General features: G+C 42.4%; 1 protein-coding gene across 2 annotated transcripts in view; it reads right to left on the bottom strand.

Moving 5' to 3' along the window:
- zbtb46 (zinc finger and BTB domain containing 46) overlaps positions 1–23,953 on the bottom strand; it is a 102,209-nt gene that overhangs the window by 7,241 nt on the left and 71,015 nt on the right. Inside the window, exons 4-7 of one of the 2 annotated variants that reach the window (XM_061980930.1) lie at positions 14,939–15,223; positions 4,061–4,371; positions 2,755–2,797; positions 149–2,660 (exon numbers count right to left, since the gene is read on the bottom strand). In XM_061980930.1, coding sequence (XP_061836914.1) covers positions 1,870–2,660; positions 2,755–2,797; positions 4,061–4,371; positions 14,939–15,223 — 1,430 coding nt within the window. In that variant the 3' untranslated portion in view covers positions 149–1,869. Of the gene's footprint in view, positions 1–148; positions 2,661–2,754; positions 2,798–4,060; positions 4,372–14,938; positions 15,224–23,953 lie in introns of those variants that run through there. The other variant, XM_061980937.2, reaches the window with a different exon arrangement.

Raw genomic sequence — 23,953 nt, 5'->3', positions numbered from 1 at the left:
ACTTCTGTTGAGTAAAGCAAAGAATAAAAGAAAAACACACAAAAACATGCAAGTAGACACAAACAGGACTGACATATTTAGAGTTAGTAGTTGTGCGATTGTGTGAAAGCCTCCTTTATCCACAGCATAAAAAACAACAAGCCACAAATTTGCGTTTTCATCATCGTTTAATTGCAACATTCAAAGTCTCCTGTTTAGAAAAGTACATCTTTTTTACACAGCACCTTTTGCAAAGGGAAATATTCACAGCAACATGGACTTAAAAAAATGCCACTCGGAATTGTCTGCTTCCTGATTAGTTCCTGACTTCTTTGAGCGTTTCAGCTGCTGTCCAGGACACCGAGTGCTACCTGAGAAATGGGATTTTTTTGTGTGTGTGAGAGGTTTGGCATGTCGGCAGCTGCAGTCCAAAATCTATCAGTTTCCTGTTATCACTCACTCTGCTTCTATTGGGCACATGGAAACACAATTACATGTTCGTACCTCAATCCTGATGAGTACGATCTCCTTTTCAAGTTACAGAGTAAAGATGGCTGTAAACTCTTAGAGAACATCTTTGGCAGAAAGCAGTGTGGTTAAAATAAAAATAAAAGTCTCTCGACCATTCCTGCTTTTTGCCTCACACCTCATTTTCTTCCTTCTATGACCACACCATTATCTTCCCGCTCCACTGACATCACCGAACCCATCTGGTCTAAAGAGCACCTGTCCCTACTTCTGCTTTCCATTAGGGGTCAAAGGTGAAGGAGGGCTGTTCCCATGAAAGACTAATTACTGCTCAACTCCCACCGCTTTCTACGGCTATAGGTCTGTGTCCACATGGGAAGATTGTGGGATCAATACATAATCACGTCCAACCATGTAATACGTGAGCCACACCCACAGGTGGCACTGTAAGCAGACGGGGCACACTGAAACTATAGAAGAAGAAGGAGCACCTGTGTGTAAAGTCTCCAAAGCAACAGAAGAAGATAATGATGGCAAGAGGACCTGGTGCACTGGAGGTACGTTCAATATAAGACAGCTCGTCTCAATTCCTTCTCCAAAAGTGGTGTTGGTCGTCCACATGACCACGACAAGACGGCCTTGTTAGATGGATGACAGGCCAGAACCGTACAAATGTCACCGCTCCGAATGTGAAAACCTTCCCGTGTGGACATGGCCAACGTAAGACCCCCCGACGTGGGACAGGAGAGATGGACAGAGAGAAGATGACACCACCCTCCCCCCACCTGACTGCATCCTATTGTTGTTCTAGTCCTCTTTGTCCCGTCCAGCCTTTCCATCTGCGGAGTGTGAGACTTCAAAGGGGGCCAGCTTAGCTTATTAGTGGTGACGGAGGGCAAGCTTGTACTGGTCCTGCACCTGGAGGCGGACTAGGCAGACATGAGCGTCCTTCTAAATGTCCATTTTGAAAGCATCTTCTGTGCAAACAGCTGTGCAGTGCACTTGATGTCCTGCAGGTGGTGGGGTTGTGTGGAGCGCTGAGCCAGTAGGTTGTGCTCTTCTAACTCATTCAGATAGAAATGCTTGGATAAGGAATGAAGAGTTATGTGGTTTTGGTTGCGCCCTCAAACCCCCCTCCCTCCACTTGACAACTAAGCCCTGTCTCCCCACCTGGCACCGCAACCTGAAGTGATTCATGGCGACACGAGTCTTATCAGTGCTGACTTTAACTACCGAAAATGTACATTTGTTCAAATTTAATAAGACAAGCTTTGGAAAGCTATTATTCCAATTTATATTAACTACTCTCATGTCATAATAAATTATGTTCAGTTGTAATAAAAAAGAGTGAAAAAAGATGGAATTGTAAGAGAGTCTTGCCTTCACTGGCATGGATTGCTGGTTCTAATTTTAAAAACACTCTTAGTTCTCCACATCCACGATGCTACGGTTACTTCTTTCAACTTTCATCTGTTCAGAAAACCTCCATGGATCATCTTCAGCCCCACCCTGAGACATTTCCATCCCATTGTCTCCCCTGAGCACAACTCCTGGCACGGCCCCCACCTGACAGCACACTTTAACGTGCGTGGCCAAGTTCTTCTGGGTGCTAAAAGACTTTGCACAGGCCGGGCAGATGTGGCCTCTCTCTTTGGAGTGCACTGATGAGAGGTGCCTGTGCAGGTCTGTGCGGTCCCTGAAATGCTTCAAACAGTACACACACTGCATCAGCTTCTTCTTGAAGTGAATGGTCTTCTCGTGGCGGTCGGCGTTGGACTTGAGGGTGAAACTGGCCGGGCACTGCGAGCACAGGTAGCGTGCGGCAGCGGGCTCGACCACGGTGGGGCGATACAGAGACTGGGGATAGTGGAGGAACTGGGACTGGGACTGATGGCGAGGCTGGCTGGGCTGGTTGTATGGACTTTGCATACCTGACCAGTCCAAGGACATGGCCATGAGAGACAAGTTGTGGCGGTACTCGTGCTCCCTGAGATGGTCCAGACTGCTGAACAGCCGTTTGCACAGGGAGCAAGCAAACCCCTGCGAGGTCCAGGCACTGGGCTCTGGTAGGACGTCTGATCGAGCCTCTGTGCCCGGCACTGCCAGCCCTTCTATCGCTCTGGAAGCCGTGAATGTAGGGACTGTTAAACCAGAAGCACAACTCCCTTTGGCCATCTGATCCCTCTCAATGGGAGACTGGTCACCTTCCAAGGCTGAACAGCACAGAGAGAATGAATGCATTTTTAGTGAAATACAACACTCCATACAATCTGAAAGGACATGTCCTTGAAGGTCTTGGTGTGTTACCTGTGTTGTATTCCTCCTGATCTTCTTTGTCTTTCCCACCATCCTGAAAGCAGAGAACACCACGTCACGCCACACACATTTCAAGAGAGTGTATGAGAGGCAGTCTGGGCATGCAGGATGCAGGCAGATGAGACAAGCTGTGAACATAACAAGACATGAATACAGAAATTGTTTTGGATGAAAACCTAGCTTGAGCTACAGTAACAATATCTCACGCAGCACCTCTCTTGTCTAAACTGCATCCCTACCCCCTCCTCACCAGGAGAAGAACACCACGCACTGGGCAAACAGATGGCTTGTCCGCAGAAATGCTTGTTAAGAATCAAATACTCCTCCTAAAGGCTGACTTACCCAAACGCACAGACTGGCACAGGAATCACAGTCGGCCACACCACACAGTCATACTCACACACGCCCACACGGACACTGAAGAGAACAAACAATTTCTTGGGCTGAAGGAGCAAACCTTTCATTGTCTTTTAGTATTGATTCCACCTATTTGCTAGCACACGCTGACTGACTGTCGCGGTAGCCACATTAGCGCTTAGGGCCTAGCTATATGAAAAGATGATATGAAAAAAAAGAAATGGATAACGAATTAGAAATCTGGAAAGAAAGAAAAAGTGAACAGACAAATTCCAAACAGAAAAAGACATTAAAGGGCCGTTCACACATGAACCGTGTCCCAGCGTTGGCAGAAAGCCTTCCTCGACATGTTTGAAACACGGTGCAGACGCAGATTGGGGCGGTAGTACCACAGGTCTCCCCAAAAGATGAGGGAGGCTTCCACCATCTACTCTGCATCAGTGTAGCTCCTTGATGAGCGAGTGATGCTTCCGTGTTTAACTCTGCTACCTCAGTGTAGTTACAGTCTTCACACCGTGATGACTGGCGGATTTTGTCTGTGTTGACATCACCAAACTTACGGTGTCGTTCTTTACACGGCGAAAGGCGTTTTGAACATGGTCCATTTTGAACCGCCAATAAAAACGTTAAATTTTTTGGAAAGGCGAAATGCCGAGCCGCCATGAATACCTTATCTAAGTGGCAAGGTGTGAACGACCCGTATGAGGGGATTGAGGGAGGATTGTGTGTAGAAAGTGTCTTGATTACAACATGCTTGCCTGCCTTCACATCACAGGTCACTTTCTACTCCATCGTCACTCATCCCCCTGCAGACACGGTGAGGCAGCCCCCCGGATGCTCTCCTTCACTCGCAAGAACCAAAGTTTGATCCAAGTGGAGGAGTGGTACCCAGAGGACAGCCTCTGCCTCTGGAGTGGAGCCAGGACTCTTTTTTGCTTACCTCGGGTAAGGTGGAGAGCGCCGGGCCCTCAGGGGCCTCTTCCACTTCCATGTCTAGGGTGTCCGAGTGCAACCGGAATGCCCCTGTCCGCAAACCAGGAGCCTCCAGGGGCCGGGGCTCAGTGGGGTGCAGTGGAGTGGGTGGACGAAAAGATGATGTTGATGATGGCGGTAACGGTGGAGGTGTTGGTGGAAGATGAGGAGGAAGAAGAGTAGGAGGAGGAGGAGAGGATCCAGCCCCGTGTTTGTTATGAATAGTGGCCCCTGTGGCCCCTGGCCGGAGTGTGCTGCAGTAGTTGTTGGAGCGGAGCCCTGAGGAGCACAGGAAACGAGTCTCACCCACCCACTCACGTACAACTGCATACTCTGCTAGCAGCTGGCCACCAGAACATAACGGGAGAGAGTGGGCAGGAGGGGTGTGTGGGGTGGTGGTGGTAGTGAGGGGGTGGGAGGGGATGGGGAGGGGGGGGGGGGGGGCAAAGAGGCTGCCAGTGCTGCACTATCAAACACCATGGAGAGGGGGAGGAAGAACAATTCTGAAGTTTCACTTTCCACCAAGCAGCCGAGGGGAAAGGGCTTCTCTTCTCTCTCTTTTCCATTTGCTCCTCTGCTCTCCTTCTCCTTCCACCCACATGCATGCACACAAGATGGCAAAGTGTGTGTGTGTGTGTGTGTGTGTGTGTGTGCGTGTGTGTCTACGCATATGAGTGTGTGTGCTTTGCAAGAGTGTGCTTGAGCTTTGTGGGTGAGTAAAATGCATATACGGAGAGGGCTTGAGGATCCTCTGTAGCATGGAGGGAGATTGTTTTGGAGACATGCCATCTTGCAGCTCAACTGAAGACTTTCGCTGCTCGCAGGGCAAAAGGACATCCACTAGGGAGGATGTTTACCAGCAACAAGTTCACACTCAAAGAATTAAAAGAAAATCGCAGACCTTCCTTTAACTATTCTCACATTTCCTGCTGAGCCTTTACTCTGTATTCCTATTCATTAGCGCGGACTGCACTGCACTGTGGATTGTGAGTGTGCAGGAATATGTGCCCACGTGGGCAGCAGTTATGCAGTGGCTGAGCCGTTCATTGCCCTCCTCTACACAATGGACAGAATCGTACCACGCTGAAGCTTGACCGTGGACGGATTCCTGGAATGCTGAACAACCGCACCCGACACTCCCACTTACTTGGAACTCCCATTCTCTAGCCCACCTATGGTGGCAACAGGAGGCGCAACACAGAGAGGAAGGAGGTCACAGCCAAGGAAAGAGTTTGTGAGGAGCAATATTAAAGATACACACACGGCCAATTCATTAGGTGAATGTGCACAAGCTAATGTGATCCATGACGAGATCTTTACAAAACAGAAAAGTTAAAAACAACCGAGCACTATTTGTATTATATGTCATCAGTAGTGTACATTTGGTGTACATTATAGTAGAAGGTGAGTGAATAGTCGATTTTGCAATTAGAAGGAAACAATACAATATTATGCAATGAATGGCAAATATTGGCACAAAATTGACTACAAGCTTGAGAGGACTGAATTGAATTGGGAATTATTTGAGGAATAGAACAATTGGAGAGATATCCTGACTCTTGAATATTTTCTAACTCTAGAGTTTTAATGACTTTCTTTTTAATTAAGGGTGCCCTCACTGCTGACAAAATCGGCGCTTATATCATAGTTATGGACCTAAAAATTATGTTTACAGGTGAAATTCCCCCCAAAATAGACATAGTAGTGATTTTAGGCTGATTTTCGAACCAGTTTCAGCACATTTTGGAACACCCACTTTTAGCTACAAAATGTGGACATCCTGCATTAGCCTGCTGATGTCACTTACAGCAGACTGGAGGCAATATTGTATTGCTTAGTACGTGTTTTGGTAGCGTCTTCCTCCCGAATCATGTTATTTTTGTGCAGAAATATGTCTGCCAAATAGATTGTTGCAGGTTGTAGCAATACAAGTAAAGGGGCCAGTCAAATGATGGGGATATGAGGAAAGTATGGACCTCTCCACTCAAATTGACTGCTGCAAAATGGGACAAACCAAGCGAGAGGAGTGTAATTTTCAGCGATCCTTTTAATGCAGAATTACGGTTTTGCTCAAAGTTTGAATGGAAAAAAATTTAAAAGACTCAAGTCAAATGCAATTGCAATATCAGGAGCACTCTCGAGGGGAGAACCACTGAGTCAGAACCCGCAAAACAACGGAGAACGGTGAGAAAAAACGAGAGTAAAAGAAAATAAACTACTAGTATTTTATTTTGCGTCCTCTTCTACTGATGTTTTCCTCAATATGCTTGAAGGAATGCTTAAAGAGCACGAGTAATCACAGGCAATGGTGCCAATGGAAGAGCAGAGAAGTCCGGAAATGCAACAAAAACATTCAAGTAAATGACCAAATAATAGTTTTTCATTCCTTTATCCACACTGTCTATGCGGGAATATAGGCTCCATTTCTGTAGATGATGTCACACCAAGAGGGGGCGGCATATCAGGTGTGGCCATGGAAAAGCAACGTTCCAAGCACTGTTAATGTTGACAGCAGTTTTTAATTTAGTTTTAGTTATAGTCTTTTGAAGAAAATGTATTTTAGTTTTAGACCATGTTTACACTGCAGGACAAAGTGGCCCAAATCAGATTTTTTTTTAGATCTGATTTTTTCCAGCTGACTGTTTACACTGCATGTAAAATGTAATTTTGATCAGACTCCAGTGTTAACACTCACAGGCCCCAATGTGGCCCCAATGTGGTCTTAACGTCACTTGCAAGCATACTTCAATAAAGTGAAAACAAAGGAAGTTGACCGGAAGGAAGTCAGTACTACTACAAAATAAAATACAAGTCGCAACACCTTAAATATGTGTGTTTTTTATGTGAACGTAAATGAAAGTAATATAATGTATGAATGGATGTACAAACGTGTAAATACTATGTAGAAAGTATGATGAACAATGTTGCTTGTGGATGTTTTGTCACTCATTTCCACTTGAGCAGAATATGTCATTAGTTAACAACAGCGCAAAACATTTCCAAAATGTTTTTTGTCTAAAGTAACAACTTTCAGATGTGAAAAAAATATTAATAAATGTTCACTTTTTTTTTTAAGTCAATTTAAAACACAATGCAGTTTGGCCAATGAAGATAAAGTCTAATAAATCAGCTTTGTTATAACAACAGTTCTGTCAGTGCAACAGTTTGGCCAACAAAAATAAATAGGAGTGACACATCTCACATTTAATACACAAGCTTTGTGCCTCACTGACAACTCAGTGTGCTGTCACTTTATAGCCGCCATTCAATCATTCATTTCAATGGGATGACAAAACATTTTAGCTAGTGTTGTCTCTGGCAAAGTTCGCATTTAAAATAATGAACAAGCGACCATCCCAATAACAAATGATGAGACGTTGTAAAAAGTCATGTGTAGCGAAGTTCCCTACACATTATTTTGCAGATTGCCTGCTGCATGTGTCCTTTCGTCCACAACGCTCCTCGAGTCAGAGCCGGTGAGTTAAAGGGCGAGTCACCATGCTGTGTTGTGCTTTCAAAATGAAAGCACATGAGTTAAAGCTTTCAAAACAAAATATTTGTCTCCTTCTCTGTATAATTTTTGGGTTAGACAAATGCGTCCCCCCGTCTTTCCCTGTTTCTATGTCTATGGTTTTCATCCGGGGGCCAAATGTAAACATTCAGTCACACTTTTCTAGCAGATATATTTCTCACATTAGGTCACTACATTATGCACATTATGTTAATCCAATTTTTAAAAAGGCAATCCCAATCTAATTAAGGTGGTTATATCTCTTTTAAAAATATGGTTTTAAGCCAATTCATGTAGCAGGTTTCCCTAAATATACTGCAATGGCCATAAAAGAGTTAACTGCTGATCCTGCTTGAACTTCATTGCTAACCAAAACATCAGCACCAACCAAAGTATGTTAACAATAACACCAGTCAACTAGTTTCTAGAATCTTACTGCTTTCCACCTCAATTATTTTAACAAAACCCCGACATTTTAAACACCAGATTCCTTGATATATATTTGTTCTGACACACGTTAATTTTTTTTTAAATCAGTTTACTCACACTTTTTCATTTTGACTGAATTACTGAATTATTTGCTTGCTTAATTTCAATTAATCTAAAAAATAAAATAAAAAACGACCTCAATATTTTTACCCAAATGCAATTTTATTGTCAGAATGGCATACAGAAATGTTTTAAATATATATATTTTACTTGGATGCACGTCATTTATTTGCTCAACACTTGTTAACTGTTTTACCTAAAGTACAGTTTGAGGTTTTTTTTTAATTATATTTGTCAGTGAGTACATCACCTTTGCACTGACGTATGCAATGACCTGATCACTGACTGTATAAAAACCTGCTCCGCCTTTCAAATCCATCCACGATTAAGGTAAAGGACCATTGCAGTCAAAACTAATTGTGTGATTAATCTGCATTTATACATGAATCATGCGATAATTTTCTGTGATTGATCGCATTTGTTAAAGCGATAACTTTGCTTTGACAGCTCTTATTGTTACATCTATCAATTACCGGTACCCCAAATAGATGCCTGGTCCCCTCTGCAGTTGGGTTCATGGCCACTACAGAATACAGTGTACAGTGATACCTTGATTTACGAACTTAAATGGTTCTTCAACATGGTTTGTAAATCAAATAGTTTGTATAGTGAAGCAGAACACCCTATAAGAATGTAAACATGAATAATTGGTTGTAGCCTTGACAAAAGTCCCTATTTTAGTGGAAAAAAAAAAACCTTGCACATTTTGAAGACACTAAATACTCTGTATAGGTACTGTATAACAAGGGGGTAATGGTTCAGCAATCTCTTTTTTATCCAAACAACACAACAATGTTACACATACACAAGTCATGTTGGTGCGCTCCAAAACGTTAACCACCATGTTGCTACAGTAAACACAGATAAAGGAAAATCCTTTGTTCCATCTGTGGCATTGTTAACACTTTGGGATTATAGGAGAGATAAACGAGCAGTGGCTCCACATAGTCACCGCTAGTGTTAGTGCAAACTAACCATGTGAGGCGACGATCCTTCATCAGTTTGTGTACCGGTAGTGCCTTCTCCTTCGCTGTGATAAAGGTCCGCTGTGGCATCTTTTTTGGTCTCATCACAATTAAAGACTTTCTGCAGAACAAAGCCCCCTTCGCTGATAAAATCCTCAAACTGAAAGTGCCGCAAGCCGGAGGCTAACTTAAATGCTACCTCAAAGCGGTTGTCTAGCAATCCTGTGAGAGTTTGGACACAAGTAAAGCGTTTCTGATCACACAAAGTGATCTCTAAGACAGGCTGACAAGTCTGGTAAGACAATTGTGGAAGTAAACGCGTCAGAAGTGCCGCTTCCATGTGTAAACAGAATGTTAAAGTAAGTTAAAGTACCAATGATTGTCACACACACACTATGTGTGGTGAGATTATCCTCTACATTTGACCCATCACCCTCACCCCCTGGGAGGTGAGGGGAGCAGGGAGCAGCAGCGGTAGCCGTGCCTGGGAATAATTTTTGGTGATTTAACCCCCAATTCCAACTCTTGATGCTGAGTGCCAAGCAGGGAGGTAATGGGTTCCATTTTTATTGTCTTTGGTATGACTCGGCCGGGGTTTGAACTCACAACCTACCGATCTCAGGGCGGACACTCTAACCACAAGGCCACTGTGACGTAGGGTGCTCCACTTCTTCAAACATGCCTATGCCCGTGTGTACAGAAAAAGATGTAATCAAAATGGCAGCCCTCGATGGCTTAAAAGGGCTTGCAAAATGAATGAATGAATGAATGATGTGTTCATACGCCGAGACTTGGTTCGTACACAGCGGCGCATTCGGTGCGATTTAAAAGTTCGTAAACCAAAAAGGCGTTCGTAAATTGAGGTTCCACTGTATATATACAAAGTAGCACAAATATAAAACAGATACTGTCGGGAAAGTCAAGTCTTGGTGCTGACATTGAGGGGCCTGCCTCAAATTGGACCAGGTGACCTTTCTTTACTCTTTCCGGCTCATGATCGATACTTTCCCAGGATGTTGAACTGATGTTCCGCCATGGAGGGGCAAAGAGACAGGAGCAAGCCAAATAAGGAGGAAGTAAAAAGGCAGTGAACAGGGGAGGGAATGAGGAAGAGTGTGAGGGACGAGTGTTAAGGAGGGGTGAAGGAGAAGTGGATGGATGGGGGAGGAGGAGATGGTGGGGGAGTAAGGAAGGAAAAAGGGCCAGGAAGGATATGAAGTGGGGGTGACGGAGAAGCAGGGTGGGAGAAAACAAGAGGAGGGGGAAGAGGGCTAAGTGGAGTGAAGGAGGTAGAGAGCAGCAGGGTGACTTGTCCTCCACCCTGTAATCTGAGGTACAGTGTTTGTTTCTTTTATGTCCTCCTTTAGACAACGGGACAAACCCTGGGGGGAGGCGAGCTTGTTGGCCATTTCCATAACCCCTTATTATGTAGGCTACACACATTGGGCCCCATTCAGAAACCGTTCTTAAGAACTAATTTTGTTCTTAGGCCCAATTACGAAGTTTTTAAGGAGATTTTTGTATTCACTAATGTTTTCTTAGCTGGGATTTGTTCGCAGGTAAGAACAAAATCTACGAGTGCTCCAGAACCCTCTTAGCAGGGCCGGCCCGTGGCATAGGTCGTATAGGCAAATGCTAAGGGCGCCGTCCATCAGGGGGCGCCACGCCAGTGCCACAAATGTTGGAGAAAAAAAAAAGAAAAAGAAAAAAGTTGGTACTATTATTTCTAAATACAAAAAATAACCCCACGTTAATTAAAATGTAAAGTAAAGCCTATTTAATAGAAATATTATTTGTTACAACATTAACTAATTTGCATATCAGTTAACATCATACATATATCTCTTTGGTTTTTCATCTATATTATATCATTTCATTTTATTCCTGGAATCATATGTTTTTATTATTAAACTGTAATACTCAATGGTGTCACATACTCCTTTCTTCAGATGCACTGTTGAAGTTTCTAAATCCCACCCCTGGGCCATCTACCACATCTACCCCTGCTGCCTCCACTTCAGCAGCACAACCCACCAGTTTTGCAGCAGCAAAACATACAGCCATCTCTTCACTTGATGAGAGATTTCAGAGCCTTGGAGAGGTGAATGACAAGTTTGGAGTACTCCTCAATTTCCACAACTTACAAAAAGAAGAGCTGCTACAGCCCTGAGTACTACTCTGACCCATGACAGCCAGCTGGACATTAATGGCACAGAACTTGCAATGGAAATGCAGAATTTCCCACCATTGCCATCAAAGAACATGACAAACATGGAACTCTTGACCTTCCTGCATGAGAAGAAGCTGGCAGAAATGTACCCCAACATGTGGGTTGCTCTGACAATCTCTATTAAAAAGCACAAATAGAGAACTCTGTAGGATCCCCTTTTTTTGTAATATAGTTGTTAAAGTCATACTGGTTTGATATCTTGTTTTGTGCAGTGCCTTATTTATATTGTATTTTTAATTAATTTTATGCAACTTGTTGACACGTTTTATTTTGTGTTTATGTATGTAAAAAATATTGTATTTCATAATTTCATATATTCATTTTTTATTTTTTGTATTCATTTATTTATTCATATCTTTTTTTTAATCTTGTTAACTATTCTGATTGTTAATTTGCTTTCTTTAAGTAAAAAAAAAGGTCAAAGACAAAGCTATTCGGTTTCTTGTGAGTATATACACTTCACTGCCGATGTGGGGGGGCGCCACCTAAAATCTTGCCTAGGGCGCCAGATTGGTTAGGGCCGGGCCTGCCTCTTAGGGTGGCCTATTTGTTCTTAAGTGTGACAAGTTCCCTTACTTCTATTGTCTAATGTTACATTAATATCATATATATATATATATATATATATATATATATATATATATATATATATATATATATATATATATATATATATATATATACATATGCATATATACATATGCATATATATATATATATAGATAGATGTAGATAAGACAGACAGACAGACATATAGCACACGCACACGCACGCGCACACACACACGCACACACACACACGCACACGCACACACACACGCACACACACAAAATTGCAATGCTTTTGCTGCTACTGCAAGATGCGGCAGATCGTGCCCTGGGGAGGGAGCGCATATCTCACGACCATGTCGACCTATTTGCCCGAAGTGACAAATATTTATTTGAACGCTTTAGGCTACCGAGAGCTGTCCCCCCTTTCTTAAACTTACGTTTTAACATTATGTATTCCCCCCGCGGGATAATACGAATTTCTCTTCTGTAATCTGTTTGTGTTCTCGCCATGTGTTTGATGTTCGGCTTTTCCGCCGGAATTGTGCCCTTACATGGGGAATTAAGGGCGTTTACTTATGTAAATTAAGGAATTAAGGGTGTTTACATATGCATATTGGGGAAATAAGGGCGTGTATATGTGCAAATTATGATAGACACGCACGCGCTAACCATTTGGCATTCAGCAATTTAAGAACAGCAGGTGGGAACAATTTGGGCGTTTAATAACATGTCATGAATTTGAATGGACTCTCTTAGGAAATCACTTAGGAAGAAAGATAAGGGGAAAAGTTAGGAACTTATTGCTGAATGGGGCCCAATGTCTCTTGTGTGTATCTTTTCTTTCAAACACACACCAAATGTATGTTCTTTTTCTTTTAACACCAAACAAATTGTAGTTCTAAACAAGGACAGAACTCCTCTATTATACCCTAATTGTGTCTGACTATAAGAAACTAACACATATATTCAATATGAATAACCAAAATGAGCAACAAAGCAAAATTGAATTGACCCAATCTCCTTTTAAGCAATGAAAGCTGATACAGTTGAGTGTAGTGTGCGTGCAGGCGTGTGTCTTCATGGAGGCTGTGACAGAACGTCATCCCCTTCAACAGAAACATCTCAATCACTCGCACTTAACACCTACACTCGCGACGTGCACGAGCGCGCGCCGGTGTCACACCGCTAACGTGCATTTCTTGGCCCTGCTTTTCATTTTATACTTGAGTGGGCATGACGGGGCATAAAGTTGCCCACCCCCACCCTTTTTTTTTTTTTTTTCCAGACAGGCCCACCTCAGGACAACAGATCTAATCGCTAGCAAATAAAACTCAAACACATCTTTTCCCCACACTGAAGGAGACATAAATATTTACACATTCAAACGGCACAACAATAAACAGTTTAACACCCTCACTGGATGCAAAATAAAATTAAATGATAAACTGTATAAAGAATTGGTAATTAGAATACTTGATGATATTAAGGGTCCTATAAATATGATGCATCAGTGAGCTGAACACAACTTAAAAGCTGAATAGAGCATATCTATTCCTACCTATTTGCTACGATCATTTCAGGTCAATTGTTTAATCTTGCTCCACCTGTTTTTTTGTTGTTTTTAGCACAATTTTAAAAGGCACTTTTGTTGTGTTGCGGCGTGCATCAAATATCTTCATCACTTGAGTGACACATTGCATTTGAACTGATGTTGATTGTTAACACCTTGGCAAACATTTCACTGCAGGGAGAAACTTTCACAAATAACCATAAAAAAATCTTCTCGTGACGGCGCAAGTTATTCCAACAAAATGTTCTCGCACTGAGTCACCACAAGCAAGTCATCACTGGCAGCGACACACACACACACACACACACACGCGCACGCACGTACGTACGCACGCACACATGCATTCAGGCCTATCAAAATTGTTGCTAAAACAAACACTCAAGTACATTTATGGTTGTTTGCTCGAGTCTCCCAGTGAAGAAACGCAGTCGTGAAAAAACGTCAATGTAACCTCACAATAATGTTTTGTCAGGACTCAGGATGAGTTAAGACACCAATCGGTAAAACTGTTACTTTTGTTTGTGGTGTGTACATTATCTACATATATTTTCTATTGCACCTGTTTTACGGTTCAGTTCAGTTTCTGATATTGTTTTTCAGATGGTATTGTTAGAGTAACACTTTAGTGAACAAAACCATGGCATCTGATGTTAGGTCACATAAAAATGTACGATGTATTGGGGTGGTATGCTCAAATGTACTAGAACGGTACCTCAACTTAAGAGTGGTTCAACTTCAAAGTGTTTTGAGATGAAAATCAGATGATATTTATTGAATTATAGAAGTAAATCATCAAACACCCGACCAAGCGTGTCGCCAACTTGGCATAGCGTATCACGGCTCGTCTGCACCTAACTGAAGCAGAATGAGTCTAACGTCAGCTTAGAATGTTAAAAGAATTTCTAAACGGCTGAAAAAAAAAAAAGGAAAAGCTGCTGATGGTGTGTTTGACGGAGAAGCAGCTAGAAAGAGATACCAAAGAAGTCTGCATTCCAAACTAAAAGCTTTACATTATTATTACATTACTTCATAAAACTACTGTAGTTTGTATTACCATATTTTCCAGACTATGAGCCGCTCTTTTTTCCAGCGCTTTGAACTCTGCGGATTATGAAACGAGGCAGCTAATTTATGGATTGTTGTTCGCTAACGGTCATAATACTTTGTATTCAACAAATCCTTTTCATATTGTGGCGAAACAAACACGGAAAATGTGTGTTATCGTTTGTGCTTTGGCGTCATCGTCTGGACGAGTTTGCTCACTGCAGGTGCTGCAGATTGAAAATGTACTTCCTGTTTTGTGCCTTGAACCGTAAGTGCATCCCGTTTTGTTTACTATTAGTCCATAGCATTTCTGCTCGTATGGATTCTTCATTCATCACTCTAAGCAGTGTACATGAACTGTACATTTAAGGTGTGTGTGCGTGCGTGTACGTGTGTGTGTGTGTGTGTTAGTAAACAAGGACTTACAAGACAAGGAGTGTCCTCCTTTGGGCAGATACTCAAAGAGCAAGGGGTTATCATCTCCCATCATCTCAGCCCGCAGTGACAGCAGGCTGTTCTTACTCATCAGTGCCGCCTTCAGGTTGGCCACCGATGAGATCGTACCGCCGCCTCCTCCTCCTCTGCTCGCCTCTTCTGATTCGTTGGGACCCAGGAAGCCCGGCTCTGCCGCAAGAGCCTCTTCCTGTTTGAGGAAAAAGTCAAGGCGTTCGCTGCGGCTGTCGGAGCTGTTGGCCTCGGTCACGTCTGCGCCTGAGTAGACAAGAAGTGACAGAAGACAGGAGAGTCACTTATTGCTGCCATCACTGACATGTCTGTCCACGCAACATAAGCCAGCACAGCAGAAGTCAAATGGTAGGCGAAGCCACACAACGTTGCTGCTTCACCTTCATTCCAAGGATTACGAGCCTCTGTGTAAGCTGGATACCATTCATGGATTTGTGACTTGCTCAGAGAGAGAGAATAAAAAACATTGTGTTTTAAAAAGCTGTCAAGATTTAAAGCTTTCACCTGGCAGTGATATCAGCTTGAGAGAACACTAGAAGCAGAATATTAAAGCAATTCTGTTAAACCCTCAGACTACCATCACATCTCATTCACCTCCTCCTTACCGCGCATCATCATCATCACCAGCCCACTAAAATGTAGGCTCATAGAGAGACAGCGATCAGGAAGACACAGGCACACACAGAGTGTGTTATGTCGGCGCTGTCAGTGTCGTGGAAAGTGGAGTGTGTAGAGAAGCTGTCAGCGATAGTTGCGACGTTGGAGGTTCCATTGTGAATGCTGACAGCTTAACACACTCACATAGACACCTGGCCACGCACTGTACACATTTTTGTTCCATCATAATTGACATTTAACTGAACGCTTGCTTTCCCCAACAAATAAGGACATAAACTGTGCACATCATTAGAGTTGTGTGTTACAACAACTCAAAGACACATTTTTATGTGCACTGTAGTGCAGACTTCATTAAGTGTGGGGGCATAATTATGGATGACATACTAATTCCTTGTTGTACCTTTACTTATATTTGAAGTAGTTGAGGAACTACTTAAAAGTGGAATAAGTAAGGATGCACAGAGAGATGAAGAGAGAAAAAGAAAAAAAAGGTGAGCACAAAAACAACATTTTAGTTTGTAACGTACAGGAATGTATGATTCCTATTCAGCCACGTCTTGTGCAGGGGAAGTCAAGGTGACAGCAGTTTGCCTCCATGTCTCGAATACAGATGGCTCTACAGTGTTCTCCCACAGCCCGCTTGGTCAATGTTGACCTCTCTCTCATACACACTATTTGTCATTTGTCATTAGTCATGCTCAGTTCAGACACATGGACACAGAGCAATTAGTTGCATGTCTTGTATGTATGCTTGAAACTAAGCACGTATCAAAGAAATTCATTGACAATGAAAAAATACTAACTACATCTGCTAATTAATGAGGTCTAATACAAAAGCTATATTAAAACGGTCTGTATAAAGAACGTGTATTCATTTGTTTATTGCAGTGGTGGCCGTTTTCAATGGTGTGCAATTGCATTACATTGACAGCTAATACTTAGATCTTCTCAATCTCAAAGGGCCTGATCTACTCAAAGTTTGAGTGTATTAAAACACATGCCAACTTGATAGCGCACGCAAAGCTGATCTACCCAGGTCGTGGGCAGAGGATTGCATCGCTTACCGTGCAAAATCTGTGAAAAATAGAAAGCGCAATCCATTTAGCGTGTCTGTCTTCGTGTAAGTGCAGAATATTTGCCGATCAACAAAACGCCCACACTACTGGGATGAGGAGATTCAAATACTAGTGCTTGCAATATGATTTATCAAGACTGAAACTGTTCTGCGGCCGCTGCTTTGCATCTAGTTTTAGCATGTCTGGAATGTACGGTACATGCAAACTGGAATAGTTACGCACAAATGTGCGAGAAAGGAGGTGATCGTGCTGTGAAGACAGACAATGGAGAGAGTATATTCCATCTATGTGTGTGTCGACATATTGGGACTGTCAGAGATAAAATGTTAGACATATCACCGATCCAGCAATGACATACAAATGTATATCTGCTGGATTACCTAAGAGTCTTATTACAACTAATTCAATTGATTAGTTTTTGTGTCTGCTGTTTTTTTTTTTAAATAATGTTAGTTTTTTCATATGGAATATATATATCATTCTAATATATCTCCCAAATGAAAATACTTCTTGCAATGTGCATTTTCTTGCGTCTTGACAGCACACCTTCAATACTAAAAGTATGTTCTGTTGTCTAGATTGCGCTTCAATACAAGCACATATGCATACATACAGTCATGCATATAATCACGTTTCATCAAACATAAATTAATGTTGTTTCCCTCAGGTAACTGGGTAAAGCATGGCACACTGACGAAGCTTAACCTATTGTTACTATAACAATCTACAAGGTTAAAATCCCAGATCGCTTCTCTTTCTTCCCCTCCATTTATCTGATTTATTTTGTAATTCAAGTTATTATTACATATATGTACTGTTGCATTTGAAACAACTATATTGTGGATAATAGATGTAGTTATTGTTACTATTCATTATCATTAGTGCTATTTCTATTGCTATTTTTATTGTTCCATTTGTCGTGCAATAATGTTCATTGTCATTTCTGTGTTATTAATATTTACTTCACTAACTGCTTATTTTCTATCATTTTTCCTATCATATTTGTGCATATCGTATTTGCTGATGCTGTTCTGTCGTTGTTGTTGTTGTTGTTATTGTCTCTCTGTTTTATCCCCTCAATTTCCCCTTCTGTTTTCCTCTTTTTTTCTTTCTATCCCCTCTTGCTCCGGTCCGGCTGCGCTAAACATTAATATAAATCCATTTAATAAAGTCAAATACAAATAAGGCAACAAGAGAATCATCCCACACTTCTCTTTTATAAAGTAAATATGTACAGCAAATATGGGCATCTCCATCAACAGTATGATTTGCCTGAGTAGCTGGATAGGATAACAATACAAATATACATTGCGCTTCAATATAGCCCAGAAAGGTAGCACATTATATTTGTGTGCCGCATGTCAACAACATGATAGGTTTGAGGATACAATGCCATTAATGTGGAGGAACATGAGTGTATCCATGGAGACAGCCAGTGTACACACAATAATCTCATTTAAATTGGGCACTCTGCACCGCTTTTGCACCTGTTATCTATTGTACATGCAGTCTAAGTAGATCACTCGTAACACGCCCACTAATAGTACAAACACTTTTATTTCTTGAAATTCTGCTAAATAAATGAGCTGTCTAACGACATTAAGCATTACTGCAATGCAAATTGTTGACATAGTGCTTGTCCTGGACTCCATTACATAGTGCGGGTGTACCTAATTTTGTGGCTGGTAACTATACAATGATAGGATAGAGCAGATGGAGTTAGAGGAATGATCCCTGAGATGGGTTTGGACTGTGGGGGTGAGGAAAGAAAAAGCAAAGGTGTGTAAGAGCAGGGGTACTGATCTGTGGAGGCTGGAGACAAGATACATATGAAATGCACACAGATGTAGACCCCCCCACCCCCACCCATACACACCCACACACCCACACACGCACACACTCACACACACACACAAAGTGAATTAAGAAGGGAAGGTAGAGGTTGGCGTAGGGGGCACGAGGTGCTGGAATTCATTAAAGCGCTGCCCCCTCCTTCAGTGGGCAGCCTAGCAGCCACAAGAGTCAATCAATAACATAGATCCGCTGTTGGCCAACAACAAACACACACACACACACACACACACACACACACACACACACACACACACACACACACACACACACACACACACACACACACACAGAAAGGAAATGCAGACCAATGGAAGGAGGAGAGGAGGTGCATGAGGGAGAATGAAAGAGGAAGAAAAGAGGTTCACCTCTGACCCTCATCTCTGTCCACTCATCTTTTCACTGGACGAGTGTGTGACCCTTGGCCACTTTTCCCAGCATCCCTTGGAAATGTGCATGTACAGATGGAACATGTGCAGCCTCCTCACAGTCCAACAGTGACAATGCTTCATTCACACAATACACTCTTAATGTGCACAGCCAAGAGCATGCGCTCACTCAATAGACACAATCTGAAAAATGGCTATCTGTGTTTTAGCCAGGAGTGGCTCTCTTGCTAGCCTGCTTTCTGAGGATTTACCCACATTACTGAGACTAAGCGCAAGATATTAGAAATTAGTATTCAGTTGACCACAAACAGGCTTCCGCACAAAATAATCGGAATACATAATCCGCCTATACTTATGTAAGCGTAATTGGGTCGGCATGGATTGTGTGTTTTTTAAATCTCATCCTGTTCCGACTGATAACATCATTTACCGCGGCAGGAACAGTCCACACCTAATCCCGTGTACATAGCTTATGGATTTTGTCATAGGAACGCCAGGCTCTGGATTTGTAGACACACATGTTACGCTGTCTTTTAGAGGCAATCGTTTGAGAGACACAGCAGTTACGTCATTCCTTTGTGCACATATACTGATTGTTAACGACCTGTGACGATCCATGTTAGACCCAAAAAGTGTTTTCCAAATTTTTTGGCCTTGAAACCGGTCTCTGCATGGCGCGGGGAATTTCATGTTCTTCTTTTAAAAGAGTCCGAATAATTCAGATTTCTGCTTTCTGAAGAGATCCTCCATTTAAGTGTGTTGCCATGGCAGCCAGGCACCCTTGGCTTGCACATTTATGCTAAATAAAACCCCCTATTTAAAAAAGAGAGGCAAATATGTGCAGAGGGTGGATGTCTTTGTTCATGTGTGTGTACGCCGACCCGGAAAGCGTGTCTGTGAGCGGCATGGGGGCTTGAATGACGGGGTGGCAAGTCTGGCCTTGGAATAAAAGATGTGTCGGGCTGAAATATCCTTCGTGTGTTGTGAGAGACACTGTATTCATCATCCATTGAGGGAGTTGCAGCTAATGGACAGAAGATACTCCTGAATGTCTAACGCGATACATGAGGCACACACTTTTGTGTTTGTGTTGGGGTTGTGATTATAGTTGAAAATAAATGCACAAAGGAGAAAGGACAAGGCCCGAAAAGGGAGGTATAGAGCAGCTGACCCAGTCCGACCCCTGATCTAATGTTCTGATTGTGCACATGAAGTGTGTGCATGTTGTAACAAATACCCCCTTCCCCTGGAGATGAACCCTAACTCTTTTATTATGAGGGTGAACGACACAGTATCCACCAAGGCGGCGATAAAATAAACACATGAATAAACAGATCATTCACTTCTCACTCCCTGCACCAACGCCCTCACACACAACCTGACACTTGCCCCTCACACACAAAACATCTCAACAGAGAAAAGTAGCCAAATACAATGGAGAACATGTGCAGGTTGGTTAAGCAGTGAGTTACTGAGGCTTGTCGACTACAAGAGAGCTGTCAGAAAAGAAGATCGGCCTTGTCTGCATGTCGGGGAAGGGGAGAGCAAACAGGGAAAGGCATTACGTGTGTGTTTGTGTGCCATTTGTCAGCTTGGAGGTCTTTCCCCAAGTGGGGGTCTGATTAATGGCTCAGTTAGCAGCAACATACAACATCCATCCATCCATCCATTTCCTACCGCTTGTCCCGTTCGGGGTCGCGGGGGGTGCTGGAGCGTATCTCAGCTGCATTCGGGTGGAAGGCGGGGTACACCCCGGACAAGTCGTCACCTCATCACATGGCCAACATAGATAGACAGACAACATTCACACTCACATTCACACACTCGGGACAATTTAGTGAATTTAGTGTTGCCATCCATCCATCCATTTTCTACTGCTTGTCCCCTTCGGGGTCGCGGGGGGTGCTGGAGCCTATCTCAGCTGCATTCGGGCGGAAGGCGGGGTACACCCCGGACAAGTCGCCACCTCATCACAGGGCCAACACAGATAGACAGACAACATTCACATTCACACACTAAGGCCAATTTAGTGAATTTAGTGTTGCCATACGGCATGTTATTTTTTGTTGTTGTTGAGCATAATATACGTTTTTGGCTTACATTAATTTGTTTGTGTGTGTTATACTGTATCTACCATACAGTGCAGTATTTGTCATTTTGTCTATTAATTGTGTTGTGGTAAAAAAGGTTATGAAAAACTAAGTTGAGTTCCCTTTCCGGGTAAAGGGTCAAACCGCTAACAAAAGTGGCTAATCCTTGTGCTACTTCATCTTCACAGCGACAACCTTAAGTCAACTTTTGGTAGAATTACATTTTGATGGACTTTATATTCAAACCCTACTTCATCAATAACACATCTCCCAATTAGTAAGATGATATTGAACAGCAACAGCTGGAAGTAGCACTGGATATTTGGCACAGCAGATGAGAGGGCTATAAAGAGACTGCTAAAACTCAGCTATCAGCAACTGTCTGGTCAAAGTGGAGATAAAGTATTGGATGCACTAAATCTTTGATATTAAGAACACAGTTTTGACGTGTTTTTTTGGAATGTTTCCTATCGTTCACAATTAATATGAAAGACGTGACGACGGATGGATTTTTCTTTTAATGCGTTCTAAATATTAAATAAACGTAAATAAAAGTCAGCTTACAGCGAAGACAAGTTGGCACACTTTGACAGGCATTTAGGACCCGGAAATGGCCAAAATGACACGAAAAGGCGCTTGGTCCACCTAAAGCCCAGCTATAACTCAGAGGAATTATCAACTTATTTAACTACCGTATTTTTCGGATTATAAGTCGCAGTTTTTTTCATAGTTTGGCCGGGGATGCGACATTTACTCCGCAGCGACTTATGGGTGAAATTATTAACACATTACCGTAAAATATCAAATAATATTATTTATCTCATTCGCGTAAGAGACGAAGCAAATGTCCGCAATCGTCACACACACGTCAGCAATCGTCACATACGTCAACCAATAAGAATTCGGCGGGGGCTGGTCATGGCAGAAGTGCATTGTGGGTCATGGCAGAACTGCATTGTGGGTCATGGCAGAAGTGCATTGTGGGTCATGGAATGCTAACTGCTGCTACATCCGTAGCTATTAAAATGGATTATTTCAACATTGGCGGTAACTTATAAAAACTGAGAAGGGCTGAACTAAAATGGCACCGAAAAGTAAATCATTACACTGCAGATTACAAGCTGGATGTAGTGAAATATGCAGCAGAAACGGCGATCGAGCAGCAGAAAGAAAGGAAACGGTGCATACCAGAGGCGACACCGGGGAGGAAGATTTAATGGGATTTAGCGATCGGGAGTGACAGATTGTTTGGTAAACGTATAGCATGTTCTATATGTTATAGTTTTTTGAATGACTCTTACCATAATATGTTACGTTAACATACCAGGCACGTTCTCAGTTAGTTATTTGTGCGTCATATGGCGTACACTTATTCAGCCTGTTGTTCACTATTCTTTATTTATTTTAAATTGCCTTTCAAATGTCTATTCTTGGTGTTGGATTTTATCAAATAAATTTCCCCCAAAAATGCGACTTATACTCGAATGCGACTTATACATTTTTTTTTCCTTCTTTATTGTGCATTTTCGGCCGGTGCGACGTATACTTCGGAGCGACTTATAGTCTGAAAAATACGGTATTTATTTGTTGAGAACTTTATTATTTATTATTTAGGGAAATAAATTGTGGAATTGAATCAAATGTGTTAGTAACAGCTATGAAATGGAAAAGGGATATGGTTCTTCACCCTACTCCTGTTTGGACATGTTGTAAAGAGAAACTGGAAATTGTGATGGATCATGTTAATAAACTTAAAGCAACTTGTCCAGGGAGTACCCAGCCTTCCACCTGAGTGCAGCTGGGATAAGTTCCGGCACCCCTGCAACCCTGAGAGGGACAAGCGGTAGAAAATGGACGGATGGATGGATGGACTCAAATGTTAAAAAACATATTTAGCAGGTCAAAACAGATTTTAATTCTGTAACTCTGAAAATATTTCATTATATTATCCCAGTCATGTCCGTTCACAAGTAACAGCGATAAACGAGGGACGACTGTTACACTGGAAAAGCACTCAGAGAGCTGCCATACCCTAACTCTCAGTAGTAAAAAAAAAAAAATACTGTATCCAGAAAGTGAGCCGAAAGGCAAAACTCTCAATTTACCGGTTCATGTATGTTCCTATCCTCCCCTATGGTCATGAGCTTTGGGTTATGACCAAAAGGACAAGATCACCGGTAAAAGCGGACGAAATTAGTTTCCTTCATCGTGTGGTATGGCTCTCCCTTAGACATAGGGTGAGAAGATCTGTCATTTTCGCAGAAGCTCAGAGTAAATCCGCCAGATGAGGTGGTTCGGGCATCTGGTCAGAATGCCCCCAAATGCCTCCCAGGGGAAGTGTTTAGGGCACATCTGACTGGTAGTAGGCCATAGGGAAGACCCAGGACAAGTTGGGGGGACTATGTCTCCTAGGTGGCCTGGGAACACCTCGGTATCTCCTAGGAAGAGTTGGACGAAGTGGCTGGGGGGAAGGAAGTCTGGGCTTCTCTGCTTAGGCTGCTTCCCCCACGACCCGACTTCAAATAAGCAGAAGAAGATGGAGGGATAGATGCAGGGTGGAGGCAGGACCGGAACCACTAGCATACACACATTGAAGTGAATTATTTTTATATAGTGCTTTCTCTAGTGACTCAAATCTCTTTACATAGTGAGAAGATAAGCCTCATAATGTATACAACCGGATCAACTCTAAAAAACAATCACCACAAGCCTCATGTATTAAGAGTTGCGTGGATTTCCTACTAAAAATAGGTTCAAATCCACAAAACAGTTTACACAAGAAAAAAATCCACATATAGTAAAGTGTGTGCACACACTAATCCAAACATATTTCTTTGTTACATCACAATCAAAGTGGAATTGATTGCACACCCAGCCTATACTCAGGCCACACCTCCTTATGAATACACAAATCAGATTGAAATTAGCCATATGCCTGAGATCTGCTTGTTC

Source organism: Nerophis lumbriciformis, linkage group LG01, assembly GCF_033978685.3.
Source record: "Nerophis lumbriciformis linkage group LG01, RoL_Nlum_v2.1, whole genome shotgun sequence".
NCBI lineage: Eukaryota > Metazoa > Chordata > Actinopteri > Syngnathiformes > Syngnathidae > Nerophis > Nerophis lumbriciformis.
The sequence above is the reverse complement of the archived record's forward strand: the minus strand, read 5'-3'. Positions and strand labels throughout refer to the sequence as shown.